The 22,020-nt window shown below is 42.4% G+C and overlaps 3 protein-coding genes across 14 annotated transcripts; 1 reads left to right on the top strand and 2 right to left on the bottom strand.

Annotated features, from left to right (window-relative positions):
* Nucleotides 1-207: 207 nt before the first annotated feature.
* LOC114058812 (probable 2-ketogluconate reductase) lies at nucleotides 208-7,830 on the bottom strand. 7 transcript variants are annotated; one of them, XM_027886529.1, is made up of 7 exons: nucleotides 7,568-7,830; nucleotides 6,822-7,063; nucleotides 4,297-4,681; nucleotides 2,820-2,991; nucleotides 1,812-1,990; nucleotides 987-1,083; nucleotides 208-589 (listed from the first exon to the last, which is right to left on the bottom strand). In XM_027886529.1, exons 2-7 carry the CDS (start codon nucleotides 7,014-7,016, stop codon nucleotides 433-435), a joined length of 1,185 nt encoding a protein of 394 aa, XP_027742330.1. In that variant the 5' UTR covers nucleotides 7,017-7,063; nucleotides 7,568-7,830; the 3' UTR covers nucleotides 208-432. The 7 variants fall into 7 exon arrangements, with proteins under 7 accessions (XP_027742330.1, XP_027742329.1, XP_027742331.1 ...); XM_027886528.1 differs by having other exon boundaries at nucleotides 7,593-7,830; XM_027886530.1 differs by having other exon boundaries at nucleotides 7,623-7,662.
* Nucleotides 7,831-8,879: 1,049 nt separating this feature from the next.
* Nucleotides 8,880-16,887, top strand: TXNL4A (thioredoxin like 4A). Of its 3 annotated transcripts, none has more exons than XM_027886543.1 (4): nucleotides 8,880-8,923; nucleotides 9,156-9,329; nucleotides 15,725-15,828; nucleotides 16,323-16,887. In XM_027886543.1, exons 2-4 carry the CDS (start codon nucleotides 9,177-9,179, stop codon nucleotides 16,492-16,494), a joined length of 429 nt encoding a protein of 142 aa, XP_027742344.1. In that variant the 5' UTR covers nucleotides 8,880-8,923; nucleotides 9,156-9,176; the 3' UTR covers nucleotides 16,495-16,887. The 3 variants fall into 3 exon arrangements, with proteins under 3 accessions (XP_027742344.1, XP_027742345.1, XP_027742346.1); XM_027886544.1 differs by having other exon boundaries at nucleotides 8,896-8,935; XM_027886545.1 differs by lacking the exon at nucleotides 8,880-8,923 and adding an exon at nucleotides 10,621-10,698 and having other exon boundaries at nucleotides 9,215-9,329.
* HSBP1L1 (heat shock factor binding protein 1 like 1) lies at nucleotides 12,652-21,978 on the bottom strand. 4 transcript variants are annotated; one of them, XM_027886549.1, is made up of 4 exons: nucleotides 21,856-21,978; nucleotides 21,632-21,698; nucleotides 20,630-20,727; nucleotides 12,652-12,757 (listed from the first exon to the last, which is right to left on the bottom strand). In XM_027886549.1, the coding sequence occupies exons 1-4, from the start codon at nucleotides 21,904-21,906 to the stop codon at nucleotides 12,755-12,757; spliced, it is 219 nt and encodes a 72-aa protein (XP_027742350.1). In that variant the 5' UTR covers nucleotides 21,907-21,978; the 3' UTR covers nucleotides 12,652-12,754. The 4 variants fall into 4 exon arrangements, with proteins under 4 accessions (XP_027742350.1, XP_027742348.1, XP_027742349.1 ...); XM_027886547.1 differs by lacking the exon at nucleotides 12,652-12,757 and adding an exon at nucleotides 17,019-17,546; XM_027886548.1 differs by lacking the exon at nucleotides 12,652-12,757 and adding an exon at nucleotides 19,676-19,843 and having other exon boundaries at nucleotides 21,856-21,977.
* Between the last annotated feature and the right edge of the window lie 42 nt (nucleotides 21,979-22,020).

The raw sequence follows: 22,020 nt of genomic DNA, 5'->3' as shown, positions 1-22,020 counted from the left end.
CGCAGGCATCTGGCGCTGCCAAGGGCTTTCCGAGGGCAGGCCTGACCTTGTTCCCCAACGCCCAGCCCTTCCCCACCTCCCCCCCCACACACAGCGAGTTGCCTCCGACCCACATAAAAATGTTATACAATCCAGTGAGATTTCAATCCAGCACGTCACAAGGTATTCACCAACAGACTGAAGGTATCAAGGTGCATAGCTGCTTGGTTAAAATCTTCAAACAAATCTCTTTTATTGGTTCTGCTTTATTTTTCAGAATTGGAAATAACAGTACAGATCAAGCCTAGTGAGATGACAGTTTTGCAGTATCGTGACAAGCAGTGCAGGAACAGGTTGCTTTGTGTTTGTTTTTTTTTTTTAGTTTAAAAGTGGTACTGTAAGAAATAGTGCCTGCCCATACACATGAGATTTAGTGGTATCATCTGGCACACATCATTTGGGAAACACTTCACTTGGAATGGGTTGGCCATTGAGAACAGCCAGTATATTTGCTATTGCTTCTTCTGCCATCATATGGATAGCTTGGACTGTTGCAGTTCCAATGTGAGGGGTTATGATGACATTATTTAATTTTAATAGAGGATGATCTCTGTAAGAAACGGAAAGAATAGAATGTGTTACACAGAGAACTTACTCTGCTGCTATCCTATCCTAGCTGTGAGAAAGGGAGCCTCAGGAAACAGCAGGGGCATGTTGAGATAAATGGGCCACAAGCACAGAACCAGCAGAAAGCTGTGAGAAGCTTGCTTACCCATTTCTTTTTTTTTGCTCTATTGGTCTTGTTGCCTTGCCTATCAGGCTGGCAAAGAACTGACAGATGTGGGAAAGGTGTATACTTAGTCATTTATTTATGATTGTGTGAGATAGGCTGAGGTTTTGCCCTTACACAGTGAGAGAGGCTCCCCGTGGAGATCAAGCTTATGAGCGCACTTTGCACACAGTTTGAAACATTTCAGACTAAAAGAACGGGAAACAGGTTTCTTTACCTTGGCAGAGGCTCAGGGTATGTCACATCCAGAGCTGCAGCCCTAATAATCTTATTCTGGAGAGCTTCTACCAGTGCATCTTGATCAATAACTGCACCTGCATTGAAATGAAATCTTGATAACATGACGAGTTAATGAATACATTTTTTATGTGGGAGTGAGGAAAGGTCTAATGAGAAAAATTAGAGGATCTTCATCTTGTTCAAAAGCAGAATGCCTAACAACTATTAACCAAAGAATTTATTAATCTTAAAATAAATAAAGATTATTTATTAATCTTTAATAATAGAATCATTATGGTCCACTGCACGTGGTGTTTCCTAGGATGAGACCATTTTCAATCTTTTCCTCATTTTGACACTTCCTGTATTATTACAGACAAATCACTTAATCTCTTCAGGCTTTCCACTCTTTTATCTCTGCTTTGTTTACCGAAACTACAATCTTCCTCATATGTTTGTTCAGTGCCAATAGATCTGTCGTCCCATTTGAGGCTTCCTTTCTACAAGCTGTTCCAAATGTTACTTAATGTTTTCCCTTGTACTCTGTTCATCCTCGCTGATGATAAACCTTTCAGTTATTTCCACTACAAACCCTGTCTTCAGCATAAGGGTAAACATCTGCTGAGCATCCCTAATTTCCACAGGACCTTTGAACACACAGCATATGGTCCACGATAAGTCACTCATTTGTAGACTGCCAGCTACTTCATGACCCGGACAGACGGACATCACAGAATGAGGTTGGAGAGGGGAATGTCGATATAATCTAACAAAACATAACCTTAAGTGTGGAGCCACAAACAGTTACTTCAGATCATCCTACCTCGGCTGATGTTTATAAGAGTAGCTGTGGGTTTCATCAGACCCAGCTCCTTTTTCCCAATCAGTTTGCGAGTCTCAGGAGTCAGGTTCACAACCAACATAACAAAGTCAGATTGTTGCAGCAAGTCTTCCATCTTCTCACAGTAGTGGGCACCAACAGCCTCTTCCTCCTCCTTTCTTCTGAAGGAAAAAATGCACACACCTCCAAACTGACACAGCCATTTCTAACTGGCTTCAACAATCAATAACCCCAGGAGAGATCCAGAACAGCACAAAGACTGAGAGGTTTAAGGACAAGTTTAAAGGAAAAGACATTGAAAGGTGCAGATGGTGGAAGGGAGGCAAGAAGGATGTGGACTAGAGGAAGCAAGAGGCTAGAAAGTGGTGGGACACTGAAGGAGTGATGCATGCAAAGCACATATGTGATATTAGGCACAGGAGGTTGGGGGTGTAGTCAGATCCCACTCTTCTCTTCCGTGTCCATGTCAATCCCTGTGGAGTCTTTCCTTGCCTGACACGAGTTAGAACTTGTGGTTGAAAAGAAATGAAGAGGAAGTGAAGTGTGAAAGAAAGGAAACTACAAATCTATGAGAAATGAAGACCTTTGTCACTGGTGCCAGTGTGATGAGTGATCAGGCTAGGCTGAGGAGACTGGTTCACTGGGTGGAACAGGGATGCTGCCAGAGCCTGAAGAACAGTCTGAAAGGACAGGGGACACCGCAAGGGCACAAGGCCTGGTTTACTTGGACAACATCTTCAGAAAGGGTAGATGGCCCTTGTTCCAAACTGCTAGTGTCTTAACCAGGGCAGAATGAGTGTAGGAGGCATGGCAGAAACCACTCCCTCAGGGGAGCAGCAGGGAACCAAAGTGAGGAAGCGGCAGCATGCTGGTGCTCCTCATGCTGCTTACAGCTGTCACAAGTGCATAGGAAGACCAGGGACACAAGGAGAGCTGTGGCTTCTGTCATTGCCCCCTGAACAATTACATGCAGAAACCAGATGTTTTTACCTCCTGTTTCTGTTATGGTACAGGATCCTCATGTTGAAAGCTCTGGCTCTCTGAGCCACTTTGTATCCAATGCTGCCCATCCCGATGATCCCAAGGGTTGCTCTGGTTACTTCCACTCCCAGCCAGTCAACAGCAAAATGCTTGGTGTCTGGAGAAACCGCAATCTGGCAGCCTGAATGTAAGTACATGCTGAATGGGTACAAATCAGCAATAAAAGCAGGTCTGGGGGACAGAAAAATTTTATCACTATCACAGCAGCAAGGCTCTGGAGCACCCCTACAAAAGATCCTTGCTAATTCTGACCAGTTCATAGAAGGGCCTGGATGGTGCCAATCCCTGCAGCCAGGGCTGGAGTCAGTAACACAGCAGGGTCCTGACTGGGTATTGTGCTGGGAGGAATGACTCCTCAGGGAAGTACCTCTTCCACGGCTGGTGCATTTTCTTGGAAGTCAAAAAATAGCTTAACACTTACCACCCTGCAAGCATTGATTTCACTTTTTTTTTTTTTTTTTTTTTTTTTTTTTTTTTTTTTTTTTTTTTTTTTTTTTTTTTTAATTTTATTATTTTTTTAACTTTTTTTTTATTTGGGGTAAAACTCAGCATTTCTCTCCTGGAACACAACCCAAAGCAGACTCACTGCTTGAGTGAGGGTGAAGGCCGGAAATTCCAGCTCAGCAAGGGATCTCTGTGAGCTTTTGTACAAAGAACCTGAAGTTCAACAAGATACAATAGGGAGGAAATATCACCAGGAGAGACGTTATTTCATTCTCAGGGATGGAGCAGCAGTGACAATAAGACTGAGTCCCCGAAGACAGAAGCAGCTCCTTGAGATAGTCTCTACTGACACCTTCCTTCCTGAAAAAGGCATTGTGTAGCAAGGACATGTGCAGAAAGAACCCTTGTGAGGGAAGGAGAATAATGTTGGTGGCTTGATGTGAAATAACTTTGTCAAAAGGATTATCAGCTCTTTCAATCATAATGCTGATGCTCTTCAGGAAATACAACCCATTGGTTTAGATAAACTCATCATAGAAGCAGGAAAAAAAAGGAGTTACACTAATTACTGGTCTAGAGATGGGGATATGGCCATTTATGCTTTGCACCTTACTATAGCTCCTAACACTTCTTTCAAGGGGAACTGGAAAGTGGTGACATTCCATTTGGATGCACTCCGTCTTCATTTTTTACAGCTATAAAAAACCCACCCAGTGAACAGCCAGAGGAGAATTAAGCCCCTGGCATTATTCCGAACAGGATATCACAAGCGACTTTAAAGCGCATAATTTAGACAAAGGCCTTACTCTAGTCACAGCTGCCTCAAAAAGAAGATGGACACACGAAAAGCAGGTGCCTCTGAAAACTGAGGCCTCCAAAAATTTATCCCCATAAAAGACTGATTTAGACAGATCATCTGAATCACAGTAGGAGTGAGATATGCCAAAGAAGTAGTTAGATCCGGGAAAATTTAAAACATTACCTTCCACAAGTCTTCTGGCAGAGGCCAGCATCAAGGCCATTCCTATGTCTGCTGTCGGGTCCGCCACGGCGTGGGGGGTGTTGGTCACTTTTACACCAAAGCTAGAGATCATTTTCAAGTCTAAGTGATCGACTCCAACCCCAGAATTTCCAATTACCTTTAAATTAGGCAGGCTTTCTAGAAGCTCCCTGTCAATAGTTGGCCTGCACTCAAACACAAAAACAGACTGGATTTTTTTGCTCATTTCTTCTTTGTTTTCAAGAAATTCCTTCATGGTGATAAGGTGAAAGTGTTTCCTCAAAAGCGCTGCAAGGTCTTCTAGCACACCTTGAGTCCCTCCTATATCCAGAATCAAAACACCTGGCAACTCTTCTTTTGCCATGACCTGCAACAGGAAAATAGAAAAGATGCTCCTTTGTTCAGGAAAACACCCTTAAAGGAGCAATGAGGTAGCAATCATTTAAATCACATCTGTAAAACAGGAACTGATGGAACTGAATACTGCTTTTAATCCACAGTCACTTGGTACTAATGTGGTGCATTAGACAATGTCCCAGTACTTTTCCCAAATGCTGATTTAGACTATAACACCAAGGAATACCCACACTCTTAAGATCAAAATCCAGTCCTACAAAATGTTGTTTGCAAATAGTCTCATTTTAGTCCTGAATCAATACTGATTTCATACAGATCTGGTAGCTTCTCAACCTTATTTACCAATGCACTTCCATAAGCAGGGGTATGAAACAGAGGCTGCTCACAGTTTCTCGCCTATTGGTTATGGTTGGTGAAGCTGCAGGTAGTGTAGGGTGGCACTGAGCCCCAGATGGGTCTGACAAACATCTGTCAGGAAATGGTTCAGGTCTAACAAATCTGCATGATGAAGGGCCATACTTAGACAGCTGCTAAACTGCTTGCCCTCGGTGTTTTAGACATCCAGATCTGTACCTGAACTTGTGCAAAATTTAGCACATTCATGCCTATATGCTGACCTGGTGGGGAAGAGCACTAGAGGTGATAATGTAATTCCAACCAACAACACAGACCTTCATACAAGAACTTCCTCCTGCCTGGACATTTCTGACTCCAGTCCTCTCTACCACACTCCTACAAATGTACTGTATTCTGCAATAAGATGATAGCGGCTCCACAGATAACCAAACATCTAATTAGAGGCAGCCCTTACTGATAAAAATGGTAGCTGAAGATTTGCTGCATATCTTAACAATAGTTGTGCCTAATTTCCTACAATTCTGCTTGATGTGCTCCACTGATGTTCGGTCTCCATCCCATACTGTGTCCTATGCTCGGTGCAGGAAACCTGATGTTGTGCTAACTGAATCAGAACAATTTTCCCCAGCAGTATGCTGATTTATTCCGGGCACACAGTGCTGGACAGAGATGTCCTGCTGCTTCAGTCCTCTCACAAAAACCCTCTGCAACTAACCAGAATTCACACCTGTGACAAAAAGGTGTCAATGTAGATTGGAAGTTTTTGTCAACCACATTAACCCTTGTCCTAAGCAAACTCAGGGTTATTCCAACCACATCTAAAAAATGCTTACAATCTCAACACCAGTAACGCTGCTTTATCCTAGCCTTGACCTGTGTTTCTTCCTCAGTTCCAGTCTGCTGCTGTACATGGGTTTTAATGTATCTCCATGTTAGGACAGGTCTGCAATTCACCATAAACAGTGTCTCTGATAATACTACCTGGTTCTGAACAGCAGCAAACAAGGCAATGAGACGAACAGTGCAACCAAATTGCAAAGGAAAACCACGTTCTTAAATATATCTCATCTATTTTTTGCAAACTTAGGTTGTTAGCCCCATGCGGTTGTGAAAATTCATATTTTCCCTAGATGCCTAGATTTCCCAGATTTTCCCAATAGTCTGTATTTCTGAGAGTATCATACAACACGACCTTAGAAGGATAAACTAGATTCATCCTCCAGAATGAACGACACATAGAATAAAAGACAAGAGTTGATGTCATATTGTGACAGCACTGTCCGGCTTTTTGATCAAAACCTGATGCTCCCGCAGTAATTTACTCAGACCAGGTGGCAATTAAGCTCTATGCTGTTAAGTGGTGGAAAACTGGGCACCAGATATCATCAACTGACTGGCAGATGCCAGTAAGACAGCACTGTATTTGCTTTCATCACCAATTCCTCCTCCATTAAGGGCAGAGTCAGAACTGCATTCATTTTAGAAGCGCTTCCTACACTTCACAAACAGAAAGTTGATCCACAAGGAAGCCACTAGCTTTAAACAAACAGCTGGTGCACTAGAAACAGGCTGGCTGCATGTAATGAATCTTTTCATTACTGTGGGCATGCTGAGTTCGCCACCATTTCATCTGTGTTTGATGTGCACGTGAACCATTAATAGGCTGCAGCACTGCTTCAAGAACTGATGTTCTGCTAGTACTGGGTACAACCTTAAAAAATGATTCGGATAGCAGTAAACTAAAAACACTCAAAGGAACCTTGCAGAAGAAAGGGGGCTCTCCAAATACCAACCTTGGTCTCAGCACTTATCGTTCGTCTTCCAGCACTACATGGGTATGTCCTGTACCTCTGTTGGTAAACCAGACTTCTGTGACAGCGATGTCCATGACAAGCAACAAGCTGATGAATAAATTTGTAAGCCAGATTTGACTGGCCAGACATCAATGGAATCGGTTTCAACAGATTGAATGCTTTGCTCATGAACATAATTATTCAGTTATCAGATGTCTTGTCCAGTGTGTAAAATATAACACCTGTCAAGGATATGACAATTTTGGTTTTGGACTAGTATCATTTGTAGTACCACTAACGCCCCCTTTTTTTTTTTTTTTAAGCTGTCTCTCCTCGTATTTTGTATTTACGTAAGATTATATGCCTCTATGTGCATAAACAATCCTGATCATATGTAACACAGTGATATAATGTAAATGAACTAAGTTCTAGACCTGGCATTGCAGAGAAAACTTTGAAAATATTACTTAGTTTGAGACAACTGGGCAAATAAAAAATACTGCATTTAAGTATTCATTTCAGTGCTAACTGAAGCTGGCCTTGTTTCATCTGTGGAGCTTGAGTCACTTCTTACTTGCAGATTTCTTGGCTGGCACTGCTGTATGACTTTGGACTTCGCCAAAAATCACCGCAAAACAAACCTACATAATTTTTCCCGGCTCTGTTTTCAATTAAAGTTAACAGCATGCGTCATCCAGGATAATAAGTTCCTCCCGCTAACTTCTCTGAAGAAGGTGACTAATTACCTGAACAACCACCAAAAGCACTAACCAGGGAGGGGGTTTCTTTCTGACGACGTGCCTTTCACAGCTCGATCCTGCGGCAGCCGGAGAAGCGGAGAGCTCACAGCCCTTGCTCCCGGCCTCGCTCGCTGAACCCTGCCCTGCCCGGCCACTGCCGATCCGGGGGCTGGCGGCTTCCAAGGAATTCCGGCACGGGAAGCACCGCCCGCCGGTGCCTCTGCTATGTCTGCAGTCGGACCAGGCTGCCTTCCGCCTCCTCTCCCGCCCCCGGCGCTCGACTTCCTTAGAAACGAGATAAAGCAAAAGGAGGAGTTCGATCGTTTTTCGAGAGCTCCGCAATTCTGGGGGCAAAGTTATTTGGTACAAATTCACATTGTTTCCCCGCAGCCCAGGCTCAAGCTTGTATTGATTTTGTGTGGCGGAAACCGTGGTTTTGACCCTGTCTGCCGCAAGCTAAGCTTTTGAAGGAGTGTGCAGTGTAGAACAATATTTAACGCCCCTCAGGAAGCAAACAGATTGGCCTGGGATGCCCTATCCCAATGGCCTGCTCGATTCTGAAAGCGAATGCTGAAATGAGCCGGTTTCACAGCTTCCACTGGAACACTTACCCAGTGTGCTCACGTACTGGCATACAGACTGCAGGAGAGATGGGAGAGCAATAAAGGTCCCCGAGTGTGAATCTGCCAGGGGCTGGGCAGTGCAGCTGCCGCGGCTGGGGGCGGTTCTGGGTGCAGTGTGTGAGCGCACGAAAATTTTCATTGCTGTGTGCTAACACACTGACAGAAGTCTTCCATAACCAGGAGGTGCATCCAGCTGCTCTCTCTGTTGCGGCATCACAGAATCATAGCATGGTTTGGGTTGGTAGGAAGGGACCTTAAAGATCATCTAGTCCCGTGGCAGGAGCAGCTGCCACTAGACCAGGTTGCTCAGAGCCCCATCTAACTCGACCTTGAACACTTCCAGGGCTGGGGCATCCACAGCTTCTCTGGGCATATCTCCTCGATCAAATCCCACGGAAACACAGCGTGTTTATTAACATCTTAGAGCGGCCAGCAGCGGAGACTCGGCGGTTTGGGCCCTGACGATGCCCATTCCATCCTCCCCGTGCCACCCCAGCGGCCCCGCTCGGGCCAGCCGCGCCGATCCCCGCGGCACGGCTCCACCCCGCACCTGCGAGGGGCCCGAGGCCCTGCCCAGCAGACAGGGTGCCCAGCCGGGATCCTCGGGCAGCTGGAAGAGGGGAAGGCCCGCCCTCCGGAAGGACGCGTGTGCCTGCGCCGCGCCCCTTCCCTCAGTTCCGCTGCCCGGCCCGGCCCGGCCCGTCACGGCGCCTCCCGCCGCCCGTCTCTGCGAGGAAAGGACGCCCGCGGGGTGCGCTGGGGACGGGGCGAGATGGATGGATGGATGGATGAATGGAGAGATGGATGGAGAGATGGATGGGGCGGGGCGGGTTGGAGTGGGGGCTCGGTGCTGCCGCAGGGCCCGGCGAGGCGCCGCCATGGGCAGGGTGGTGGGTGGTGGTGGTGGGCTGTGGGTGCCGCGGGCACCAGGGCGGGCTGTCAGCACCCGGGGCATTCGTGTCGTGCCGCAGGCTCGCCGTCCGCCCGCCAGGATGTCGTACATGCTGCCGCACTTGCACAACGGGTGGCAGGTGGACCAGGCCATCCTGTCGGAGGAGGACCGCGTCGTGGTCATCCGCTTCGGGCACGACTGGGACCCGACGTGCATGAAGATGGACGAGGTGCTGTACAGCATCGCCGAGAAGGTAAACCGGAGCTTTCTGCGCTCACTGTTCCCCATGGCTTGCTCGAAGCCCCGGGCAGATTGTATATAACTCGGGTTCTGGAAAGGTATTCCAGCTTTAGGAGGCAGAGGGAAAGCTGTTTGTTTTGCTTTCGTGAGTGTCTCCTAAAGTCACTGACTGCCCTGATGTTTGCAGTATTTAATGGGGAGGCAAGAGTTCTGAAATCAAGATCGCTGCCTTTTAATAACCCATCATTGAATGAACGTCAGCATTCGAGCAAGAACAAGTGCTCGATGGTAGGGCTGTGGCTCTAGGTAGGGCAGCACTCTCACTTACAATGAAAATGTAAGCTTTGGGTTTCCATTTGAATAACTTGGAAAGTTACTTTCATTTTGGCTCTTAAAAATGGTGAAGTGCTAAATTGTACAGGATAGTATTGATTAATTTGTCAGTGATATTATTCTGATTAATCTGTCAGTGATATTATTTGTGTAAACAGATAGCATTCCACTGAGTTGCATGGAGTGAATTACATTTTAGGAGCCAAACTCTAAAGTTGTTTTCAGATGGAAACTGAATGCTTGCTGACAGCTGGTTGCTCATTTAAGAAAGATACTGAAGAAAAATTAGACTGTTAAAATACACAATTAGCTATAAATTACCTTTTCATATGTTTGCTAAAGGTTTTGCAGAGTGATAGATGTAGAAAATTGGTAACTCTATAACTGAACCACAATAAAAAAAGCAGCAAAATTATCTGAGCCATAAATGGTAACTTGGGTAGGAAAAGATGTCAACTATCATAGAAATCATGGAATGGTTTGGGTTGGAAGGGACCTTAAAGATCTTATTCCAACCTCCCTGCCCTGGGCAGGGGTACCTTCCACTAGACCAGATTGCTCAGGCCTTCATCCAACCTGGCCTTGAACACTTCTAGGCATGGGGCATCCACAACTTTGCTGCCTTCATAATAAAATTCTGGGCATGCCGCATAGCTTGACCCGGTGTTCTTTTGGTGGTGCACTCCTTTGTCCTCTAATGTTATTTTTAGAGAAACTGTCTTGAAAATATCCACAATGAAAGGTCTATACCTCCAGCCAAGTGTTAGGACACGATAGAATACAGTAAGGAGTTGTGACATGTTTTGCTTTAGTTGTTCTGTGTTCAGTGTGGTGGGAGTGTCTTACGCTCAGATACTGTTAGTATGGATTGTGGCAGGATGCTTGGCAATTTGGCAGACGTGCTGGCAGTTAGGGGTGACTGGGGGAAGAAAGAACAATGTAACTTCTTATTTAAAAATCTCCCTCTGCAGAAATGGCAAATTAAAGGGGGAGATCCTTCCTCATCCTCTTGCTTACAAGCCATGTTTGGATCTCTGCTGTTTTAAAGAGTGAGTAAAAGTTCCACTTGTACAGGTGTTTATACTGGAGAATAATACAGAATGTTAACGTGCTGTGATTGCAGTCTCCGTTCAAAGACGATGTAGCCATATTTTACATTTGTTACCGTGGTGCAATATTCTTTTAGAGTGCAGCATATTTTTGGGTAGCAGTAATATTTATCTGTACTTTATGACAGGAAAACGGGAATCCTTTTGGGGAGGAGGAAACTAGAATGCTGTATGAAAATAAAAGTAGGTTATTTTTCACTGAAATGTACTCCACTTGCAGTGAACTGTTTCCCCCCTCTGTGTCACATGAAAAAGAAGCAAGGTTTCACTGAATGTCGAGACAAACAGTAATTGTAAGATGTTAGATTTTTTGCTTTGTGAGGGTTTCAACCAAATATATAAGAACTGAGTTCCACAAGTTTCCTCTTGAACAGCTTATTTCAAAATACACTTTTTTTTTTTCTTTAAAGGAAACTCTCAATTATAAAAACCCATCCCCTGAAATACAGGGCTTTGTTCGCTAAATTAATGCCCCTTGTTTAAGTGATAAACCATGATTTATCTATGACTGAATACTGTAAATCAGGTAACTGTTTTATTGGGTCAGTGTGGGTTTAGGGAGGATTGTTAAAATGTTGAGCATTTATTTAACCCTAATCAGAAGTGTGAGAAGCTGTGGCTTTTCCTCAGACATTAATTGTTCCTCTGCATTTCTGCTAAGGTTACATGGAAAGTGAGAGAGGAAAACAATGCGGGTCAGGGAAAGGGGGAGCTGTAAAAAAAAGCATATTGGTATTGTAGGTGCTGGTGACTTTGTAATTAAAGTTGAGCAAGTTACTGGTGTCTGTGGTTTTCAAAATTATTAGCTGTAAGCGTTGCTCTTGGCAATATAATGTCTCTTTTCCCCTAGCAATTTATCACCTAAACTTACAGCATAATTAGCAAGAAAAAAAATTCAGTACAGACTTTAAAGTTTGTACTTACTCTGTTGAGTTCAGTAATGCTAGTCTGTTAGTTGCCTTCAACTTGAATGATCTGTTGCAAAAGCTAGTCTCAGTTCCTGTGTTTCTTTTCTTTTTCTTGTCTATAAAACATGTAAACAGAAAAAATATCGTCTAGAAACTGGTTAGAAAGATGAGAAGATGGGATCTTGTTTCAGTTTTTCTGAGATATTTGCTGTATGCAGTTTGGGATGTAAGGTTTGCTTTGCAGGGGCAGCTTAAATCTTAAAAAAAAAAAAAAAAAAAGAGTATTACTCGCCTCTGACAGAAATTCCAGAAAACTTCATGATTTTTGCCATTCATCCCAGTCATTAATCATTTCCTTGTCAATCTCATGTTGTAGGAATGCTTAAATTTTTTTTTTTTTTAGAATTATGTAATTATTGAAGAAAGTCAGGAGGGAGAACTTCAGAGGACAGATGACACTTGTTTTACCTGGCATATGATTTTTCCAACATCTGTGTTTCCTGTGTACCAGCAAAGTGTGTGTGGTCTTCACCAAGACAGGATACAGAATCTGTACCTGATGTTAAAGGTCCTATAGATTCCTCTGCTGTATAGTCTTGAGCCATTCAGTTTAAATATGTAATAGTAGTCCCCAAGCAGATACAGTTTTGTCAAGTATTAAAATAGCCTGTAATTGTGGCTAGGCAATAATGTACTTTTGGTTTTCCTATATGTGTGTTGAGTAATGTAGACTGATAGATGAAGCTGCTGTAACTAGGGGGTGGAAAAAACCCCAACCAGTAAAATTGAATCCCAACCCTTGAAAGCAAGTAATAAAATTTTGAATCTATATTGCTGTTTGGCTTAGTTTCCCACTCTGACTTAGTTTCCTACTCTATCCTGTCCCCATGAACAGCAGCTACAATGGCCTGGTAAGGCAAAGAAAGTTTTGAATTGAAAAACATAAAGGAAGTCAGAGCGTCAGAAACAGTACCTGTCTATTTTATACTGCTGAAAATACTTTTATCATCGGGTGTTGGTGGTGGTGTCCAAAAGGAGGTCTCTATCGCTAGAGTTTTGGCTTTGTTTTTTTTCAGAAAGTAGCAGATTTACTGCAAAAAAATTACCATATTTAGTGTATGTTACGAGGTTAAGTACTTTCAGAACAAACTTGTGTTATTACGTGTTCAACTTTTAAAATGCCTGAGCTAAAGCTTTGTGAACTAGAGCTGGCTGTGTGTGAAGCCAGTTCAGATGCTGCTGTGTACTGCTCCTATCCTGGCTCCAGCACTGTGTCTGAGACAGGAAGTGCTTCTTCAGGCTGTACAACTGGTCAAAACTGTGCAGAGAGAGACATTTGAGTAATTCTGCAGGGCTTGGCTCCGCGTTGAAATAAATGGTGACAAGCTTGCCCAGCCTGGCACGGCCTCCAAATGGTAGATGCAGCCACTGCAGTGCTTCTGCATCACCCTCGCCTCTTGCCCATGTTTTTATCTAGTTCCTTTTTAGGCCTGAATCCCAACCTCCTGCTGCGACATGCACTGGAGTGCAAGACTCGCGTCATGGGCAACCTTGTGTGTCCAAACTCAACTAAACACACCCTTATTCAAGGGGCTTGCAAGTTAAGTCATTTTGGAGTGGTAGTCTTGTCAGATTTGAAATAAAGAAAGTGAGAGGTAAAGAACGGAGCCACTTCTAAAGTTCTGAATTTGGAGTTGAGAGTCCAGCTTTAAGGTCTGCTTTAGACTTCATACAAGCTTTTCAGCAGGCGACTGTCATCAGTTTCACTTCTATAAAAATAGGTAGGAGAGAAGGAAGATTCAGTTAATGTCTTGGAAATTTGGATCATGGTGATAACTTGCACGAGCTGTACAAAGGTGATTTGAGTGATCCAGTCCTTTTCAGTAAGATTTATATAATAACTTATTTAAGACTTGGATAGTCCATTTCTCTTTTGTGAAATCTTCGGCTGTTGATGTTCACTGTCATAGACAAGAATTTCTGGTTCCCCAACAGCTCAATTAAACGTGTATAATATAAAATTAACTTTCAAGGTTCTTTGTTCCAGTACTATCTGGCATACACAGTTCTTGGAAGTAAAATTTTGGTTTAGCAGTGCTTTTGTAGTGGTATTCTGGTGCAATATGTGAATCTCCTTGGACTAATATTTCAGTGAACAAAATAGGTCTTAAGAATGTTTTGTTAATGCTAGGTTTACCTAAAATTTATTTTCTAGTTTCCAAATGAAATAATAGTTCGAAGATTGACTGCTTTGTTGAAATTGCTGAATATGTTGTAGAAATTTTTCCACGTGGCAGAGATGTGCTGCTGATGCTAAAAATCCAGAAGTGTGGAAGAAGAAATGATAGGATAAAATGAAAACAGCTCTTCAGGTGTTTTATTTTTTTTTTTTTTAAAGTACCAAAAACCCCACAACTGCCTTTTGCCTGCTAAGGCAAACCGGGGAGTAACTTCAGTCACTTCTCCGAACGTCCCATTAAGCTTCTTAAAAGCCTTTAATGTAAAATTGGAATGGGCTTGAAGGATCCCTTCAGAAGGTTTGATATTATGACTAACTTGAGTTTATAAGGCTTTACCTCTTGCCTGATTTAGAGTGTGGCTTAAATGGGATGCTTTCATTAGATTACGGACTGAATCTAGGACTGTAACGGGCTCCATAAAAGCACAGTAAAAGCTATTTAAATGCTGTTTCACTCCAGAGCAGATTTTACTTTCTTTGTTGGCAATATTTACTTACATCTTTGAAGTGTGATTATTGTTAATAATTTTGAATCCGTCTGGAAGTGGAAGTCCATAGAAATTTGTATACTTTGTCCTTCTGTGGTTTTTTTGCAAACAAACATCCCCATACTTTCTCAGGTAAAGTGCCTGCTAAGATGTCTAAGTACAGGGTACACAACATATCAGATTGTTCTTGTACAATCTAATCCTGTTCACTGTTATATCAAGCAGATATTATACCCATCACTGCATTTCCAGACTTTTGATAGGAAAATGAACATGTGGGAAGTGCTGTCACAAACAGTAAGTTTGTCACAGATCTTAGACCACCTGTGTTTAACCCCAGGTTGGTAATTCTGTGTAGTCAAATGGGAAGGACCAACAAAATTGTGTTAGCACATAATTAAGGATGGGGAGGCACAGTTGTGCAGTCGTGGTATAATGCACAAGCACTGGATAATACACCTTACAGTTAAAGGTTTGTGTAATTTAGGTGATTGCTGACTTATAACTTAAAGCATACGAGTGTGTTAATTTCCACTGTACACATATGAGCTAAACTTAGAAAGCAAAACTTCCCCTACTTCCACTTAAGGTTAAATATGCTACACCTAGGAAACAAAAATGTGGTTTTCTTGCAGGAATGAAGGCATTAACTATGACATGAAAGAGGAGGGGTTCTTGTGCATTTAACTGGGTAACTCTGCAAAATGAAAACTAGTTTTGCCAAAATTGCCCAGGAAATAGCTTCTCATCAAGGTCTTTTTTTCATTAGCAATCACAGTTTTAAGCTCCTGTTTTAGCTTTGTACCTCTCAAAAAAAAGCTACCAGGTTTTTTATTAAATTATCAGTTTTATTTTTATTTAATGAGCCTTGATGTTACAGAGGGGGAAAAATGCTTGGAGGCAGGCAGCAGGGCTTTGTAGATCATTAATTTTCTGAAGTCTATAAGCAGCTGATGACAGAGGCAAAATGTGTCAGCTTGGCCTGCACAAAGCAGTTATTCGACTTGTTTACAGCTGTGCATGTCACTGTGAGGTCTCAGTTCTATATAAAGGGCATTTGTTTCTCTGGATGTTGATTTAGCATAGTATCTTTCCACTTGATACTGGATGTGAAATGAGCATCTTGTCTATATTTAAAAATGCTTCCCACGTTAATTGGTTGTAGTGGTTAAAAAATAAAAGCAAGGCTGTTTATTGTGATTTTTGTGACTTAATGATTTAGAAAATAAACGCTACAGTAACAAAAGCTTATGTGTTTAAATTGGTAATACAAATAATGAAAGGTTGGGTAATATATATATATTGTTTTGTGTTTTTTTTCTTCTGTTTAGGTTAAAAACTTTGCTGTTATTTATCTTGTGGATATCACTGAAGTACCAGACTTCAACAAGATGTACGAGTTGTACGATCCCTGTACTGTCATGTTTTTCTTCAGGTACGTGATGGTTCTGGAATGTAACTCATTTAAGTTTTTTGTTTGTCAAATACAGTGTCTCAGTAAATAATTTCTAAATGCATATTAGCATACTGGTGCTTATATTTTCATTGCTTTACAAAAGAGTAAACTGATTAAATAGAAAAATAGCTTGTTTTCCAATTAGCTTAGTAACAGTGTTTGATAAGAGTACAAATCAGCGGTGATTAGTGAAAGCTGGCTTTATTATCCATTGTTTTTAGTTTTAAATCTCAAACAGAGCATGTACAGAATACTGTAGTAGTACAGCAGTCAAGCTTGTCAAACTTGCTTTAAAGATAAATCCAAAGGAATAAGGGGTTTTTTTGAGCTAAGGCATCTACATGGGTGAGATAAAACATCCTGCTGACAAGCACAGAAGTCTCTCTGGAGATAGACAGTAGTGGGATATAAAGTGCAATTCTGAAATATAATGCCATATTAACTTTGAGGTTTTTTCTTCTTTCTCTTTAAAGGAACAAACACATCATGATTGATTTAGGTACAGGTAATAACAACAAGATCAACTGGGCAATGGAAGATAAGCAAGAGATGATTGACATAATAGAAACTGTTTACAGAGGAGCCCGCAAAGGTCGAGGTTTGGTGGTATCGCCAAAAGATTATTCCACTAAATACAGATACTGACATTTCTTAGGGCTGCCTTTTCTCTCAGTTCTACATCCACTTAAATATATTATTGTGTATGTGTGTACATATATGTATATTAAAAGAAAAAAAAAACCTAAAAATCCTTGAACTTTGAGCATAATTTGAATTATTTAAAAGGTTTAAATTCTGTTTGAAAAGTAGAAGACTCAAAGCCCGTAACTGTCTTGACTGCAGTAATATTGTAGCTGAATTTTGGGGGTTTATTTTTTAAAGACTTTACTCTTTGTTGCCCTTTTGGTATTATGTATTTTTGTACACAGAAAGCCTGTTTGGGGAAAAACATTTTGACTGTTTTTAGTCTGCTTTTGTTACACAGATGTCCAGGAAAATGACAGCTTTTTTAAAAGAATAAAGTGAGAGTTCCACATATTCACTTTAATTTTTTTTCAGCTAATTAAATTTTTGAATGAAAACAAATGTAGGAAGATGAAAGCTTATCACTTTTCTCAGAATTTCCTTGCGTAGCATATTAGCCTTATGTATCCACTAAAAATGGGAATAAGTTTAAAATACTCAGCAGATTCTGCAGAGCCAAAACATAATTGCAGTTCTGGAGCTGGCTGCACGGCCAGCAGTTGAAGAAACCAGGAGCCATGCTTTCTGTCACTCCATCTCCAGTTTGTCTGGTGGTATACCAAAACGCCTATCTACTCAGGAGACTTGGACTGGATTCCATTGTGGCACGACTCTGGAGATTTCTGTTTGCATTTCTGACAGCTTCTGGAGTTGGCGTTCTCTGGGGGTTTGTTTGTTTTTTAAAATGATACATGCGTATTTACAGGTTTAATTAAAAAACAAACCAGCCTATGCAGAAATGAGATACCTGTACTTTTTGGTCCAGTTTGTCACTAGACAGAGCAGAATATGCTTTTTTACCATCAGGTGTATTTTAGAGGATTTAGAAAGAGGCACAGAAGTAAAACACAAGGGTCCCAATTCCTGCTGGAGTTAATCTGGTTTACAGTTGTGGTGGGTTGCCCTTGGCTCGTGCCCACTGAGCCACTCTATCGCTCCCCTTCTCAGCTGGACCGGGGGAGAAAAAACAAGATGAAAAACAACTCGTAAGTTGAGATAAGGCAGTTTAGTAAAGCAGAATTGAAAGTTTGTGTGCACACAAGCCAAGAGGGGGAAAAAAAATAAGTATTCTCTACTTCCCATTAGCAAGAATTTAGCCACTTTTTGGGAAGCAGGGCTTCAGCAGGCGGAGCAGTTGCTCTGGAAGGCGAACTCTGTAAAATAATGAATGCCCCCCCTACTTCTTTTCCTCAGCCTTTTTATCTGAGCTGATGTCATATGGTATGGAATATCCCTTTGTTTAGTATGGGTCAGCTGGCCTACTTGTGTCCCCTCCCAGTATCTTGCCATCCATTGGGGAAGGAATGTTACAGTGCTGACACTGTAACCCTGGTGTGTTACCAACACCTTTCTAGCTACCAATGCAAAGCACAGCACTGTGAGGGCTGCTGTGGGGAAATGAACTCTGTCTCAGCTAGACCCAATACGACAGTGGAAATTCTGCAATCGTTTATGTTGGAAGGGACCACCAAACTCAAGTCATAGTAGGTCCCACTTGGTCTGGTTGCCCAGGACTCTGTCCAGTGTTAAGTATCTTGTTTGGACTAGATGGTCTTGAAGGTCTCTTCCAGGCCTGATGATTCTGTGGTTTTGTGAGGATGGAGATTCTTCAGCCTTTCTGGAAGGCCTATTCTGCTGCCAGTGCACCTTCCTAATAGAAAAAGGTTTCTTGTATCTAGCTGGAATTTTTTATGTTTCAGCTTGTCTCAAATAACTCTCTGGTGTAAAACACCTCCAAGAGTCCTCTAAGTTTTCCCCATGCTCTATTAGGGGGTAGTTGTTGGCAGCAGGAAACCATAGGTTTTTCTAAAGGCTGAACTAACAGAATTCCAGAATTCTCTCACACCCTTGTATGCTTTGTACTCCACCACATCATGATGGCTTTCTTTTATAGCTGCCTCACAATAGATTTCTTGACCTGGTGAGCCCCCAGATTGACACAATATTCCAGGTGTGGTCTCACAGCAGCTGAATGAGGGGAAGGACCTGCTGGCTCTGCTTGTGCTAATGCTGACCAGCAAGTGGCTGCAGCCTTTGCTGCCAGGGCACCCCGCTGATTATTCATAGTCACCTTCCCCCAGACCCCACTCCTTTCCTGCAAAGCAGTGTGCCAGCCAGCCCCTCCCAACTGCTGTGTCCCAGAGCCCAGCTCGGCCCTTGCCTTTGAACCTCAGGAGGTTCCTAATGGCTCATTTCTCCAGCCTGTCCTTCGGCACAACAGCTTTTCCCCCACAGCGTGACAGTGCTTGCAAGTCTAAAGAACTGACTGGAATGATTTCTTGATTTTAATGAAGACTCTAATAGGTGCATTTAACTCCTCATTAGGTATTCACCTGGCAATGCTTCAGTTTCTGCATTTATGGTAAAAGGTTCCCATTACATTTCAAGCTAAATCTTTCCTGCAGAGTGCCAGTGTTTTGGTGTACAACAACCTTAAAGTTAGTGCAGATGTCCTGTTTTCTCTGACTCTACCACATCTTGTTCAGGAATTATCCAGGAACTAGAATTCCTCATTACCTCAAAACCTATAAAATAAACTCACTAAAACAGCTAACATTAAAACACTGAAATTGGCACAATCTGCATACCTGGGTGATGTCATCTGCACTGGTGTGTGGCTTTGGGTGGGCTTGTGAGAAGAGTAACAACTGAGCATCTGTACTCTGCACATACTGCCATTTCTTTTAGTGCAAAATGTTTGTATTCATTTGACCTCTGAAGTTTTCCAAAGGCACCTTTGTAGTAACGTCAAATAAGGTGCATTTTGTGACGTAAAACATTTAAAGAAGCAAGAAGATGGCACATGCAAATAAAAATTTTTGTCCTAGAAGGATCTTGTTATTCTGAGAACATTAAACGAAAAAGGCAACAAAGAAATCTTATTATTTTAATATTATTAAAATAAACGGAATACATTTTCATAGACTGAAAAAAAATTGTGATTGGATAAGTTCACTATACAGGATTTAGTTCTCTATCCAAAATAGTGGGTTTGCCTTCTCTGAAACTAACAGTTCTTCTTCGGCTCCAGGAAATACAGTGCCACATTCAGAGAAGTAAACACATCATTCTACTTTTTTTCCTGGGGAAATAGTTTAAAAAAAAAATTTTGAGATTCTATCATGACATGATGCAAACATGATTGTTTTCCTATGACATTTTTTGTCAATGCGACACTGACTGTAAACTCCTGGAGTCAATGCAGTGCCGTTCTGCCTTTGTGTTGCTTGAACACATCCTCCTTTCAATGCTGCAAAGAAACAGTAAGTAGTTTTTTTAATTATTCATGAATGTGATCAGTGTGAAAATAGGGAGATCTCTGTACAGTAAAATACAACTCTGTAGATTGTCTTTCTGTGTTTCTGAAAATTATTTCATAGCTTATCACGAAAAAGGCATCACAATGAGTAGGGGCCGAAATTACTTCAGAATATTTTACAGATGTTTCTGTCTTTCACTGGGTAAGCAGTCTCAATTGGAAGAATAATTGGTGTGTCTCAATTTGAATCAGGAAAGTGCAACAACAAGGAAGACAACATCACCTGCATCCACAGAACACGGAAGCAAGGCTGTCTCATAAATACTAAGAGTGCATGTAAGAGGTGTGCTCTGAGCCATGCTGGGAAGCTGAAGGAGATTCAAAAGCAGATGTACATAAATTTATACCAGTGAGAATCCTCAGTCAGCTAGGTAAGCATACCTGAGGGACAGGAATGGTGGGCACACACATTTCATTACAAATGTACAGCCTCGATTTACATCCTTGGGATTAGTTTGCAGTGCCCCCCTCTACTCAGCTGAAACGGACACAGCAAGATGCAGTTTTTCTTTTGTAAAACTAGTAGCATTCTTTGGCTCTTGGCATAAAGAAATCCAGGATGATTATTAAATACATTTTTAAAAACTACACTTTCAAATTTACACAAATGCAGGTATGATAAATATGTAAACATTATTTTCATGCTAATTCTTGCCCATCATTCAATACTATGTGGAAAAATATAAAATACAGAAAAACTTAATTAAGTTTCTTTACTCTCAAGTCTTCATCAGTGTTCTCTTCTATCCCAGCCTCTGTCATCAGGTCAGCAACGCGCTTCTCAAGGTCATTGATGCGCTCGCCCATTTCTTCCAGTAAAAAGTTAAAGATAACTTACTTAAAAATAAGAATTCTATAATTTTACAGTTTTTTTTTCTGTAAGAAAAACAAGCAGCTTTTTTTCAGATGTCTCAGCATCTTACTTATCCACATTTAATGCTCAATGAGGTATGCCCAAGGTTGTATTTTTACAAGACGATACTGAAGTTCTTAATACCAAATGCCTTTGTGTATACCCGAGAGTGAACTGGAATATTTTCTGAGGAACTTTTAGGTGATAACATACCATCAACCTACACAATCAGAATACAAGTGCTGCTAAGGCATTACTCTTCTCTTACACTAAAGAAGCCGCTTCCTGAAATGTAGAGTTTCAGAAAAAAGGTAATTAATGTGCAGTTTCAGAAAGCAGAGGTAGTTTCTGTAAGTATATCAAGTGAGAAAGCTCAGAGCCCCATCAGGTCTTAATTTCTCTTTTAGAGGGCTCACCTTGCCCCGCTCAGGAGGCCAACAGCTGTTTTCAAACAAACACCACCTGGCTGATTTGAGTTGCATTTTTGAAGATTTTTTTTTGTTGTTGTTTGTTTGTTTGGTTGGTTTTGTTTGTTTGTTTTGTTTTAATGTACCTTCAGAATCTTTACATATAATTTGATGCTTTTTTGAAAGAACTGCCGAACAGAGACTACTTCACGACTTGTAGTAAAACCTTTTTTGGGATTCCTTTCTTTAGAAAAGGGATAAATAAATGGGTTGGGGGGGGGGGGGAGGGCAATTCCGCTGTTTTTACATCATAGGTGTTTAGCAACGTCAATAATTACAGGTTAATTTGATGTTTAGGAAAGAAGGCCATCCCGGTGTTAAAAGCAAAGCTCCCCCCACAAGGGACCCCAGCCGCAGGAGCCGCAGTCTTTCCGGCGGTGCAGGTTCCAAAGAGGATATTTCTCAGCGTTAACTTTTCCGTCAGGGCCTGGAAATTATCCTGCAGCCGACACAGCAGATTTTCCGCCTGCAGGGGGGTGGGTGTACGGAAATAAAGACAGCGAAGGCAGAAAGGCAGGGGGCGGCCGGCCGAACGAGCAGACAGACCCACGGCCGGGCCACGACCCCCCAGCCCGGGCAGCCCCAGCCCGGCCCCGCTCCCCCCCAGAGCCGGCCCCGCTCACCAGCTGCGGCAGGTCCCCGGCTCCCGGCGGGTCGGTGGCCTCCGCCGCCATCGCCTCCTTCCCCAGCCCCGGCTCCGAGCCGCGACCCTGGGCCCGCCTGCCCGGGCGGGACGGGACGGGACGGGACGAGGCGGGCCGGGACAGGGAGCGCTCGGCCCCGCCCGA

This window comes from Empidonax traillii, unplaced genomic scaffold, assembly GCF_003031625.1.
Source record: "Empidonax traillii isolate 1590-97213 ecotype Southwest subspecies unplaced genomic scaffold, ASM303162v1 scaffold189:size1549363, whole genome shotgun sequence".
NCBI lineage: Eukaryota > Metazoa > Chordata > Aves > Passeriformes > Tyrannidae > Empidonax > Empidonax traillii.
This window is presented reverse-complemented; position numbering and strand designations above follow the sequence as displayed.

Excerpts from the sequence above, each read along its gene's own strand:
- LOC114058812 (XM_027886529.1), bottom strand. The coding sequence starts at position 7,016 with ATGTTCATGAGCAAAGCATTCAATCTGTTGAAACCGATTCCATTGATG. Across the intron at positions 2,992-4,296 it reads TGCCAGAAGACTTGTGGAAG|GCTGCCAGATTGCGGTTTCT; the intron begins GTAATGTTTTAA and ends ACTTACATTCAG. Across the intron at positions 1,084-1,811 it reads TCTTATAAACATCAGCCGAG|GTGCAGTTATTGATCAAGAT; the intron begins GTAGGATGATCT and ends ATTTCAATGCAG.
- TXNL4A (XM_027886543.1), top strand. The coding sequence starts at position 9,177 with ATGTCGTACATGCTGCCGCACTTGCACAACGGGTGGCAGGTGGACCAG. Across the intron at positions 9,330-15,724 it reads TGTACAGCATCGCCGAGAAG|GTTAAAAACTTTGCTGTTAT; the intron begins GTAAACCGGAGC and ends TCTTCTGTTTAG. Across the intron at positions 15,829-16,322 it reads ACTGTCATGTTTTTCTTCAG|GAACAAACACATCATGATTG; the intron begins GTACGTGATGGT and ends TTCTCTTTAAAG.
- HSBP1L1 (XM_027886546.1), bottom strand. The coding sequence starts at position 21,906 with ATGGCGGCGGAGGCCACCGACCCGCCGGGAGCCGGGGACCTGCCGCAG. Across the intron at positions 21,699-21,855 it reads CCGGGGACCTGCCGCAGCTG|GCGGAAAATCTGCTGTGTCG; the intron begins GTGAGCGGGGCC and ends ACCCCCCTGCAG. Across the intron at positions 20,728-21,631 it reads GGAAAAGTTAACGCTGAGAA|TGGAAGAAATGGGCGAGCGC; the intron begins ATATCCTCTTTG and ends TTAACTTTTTAC.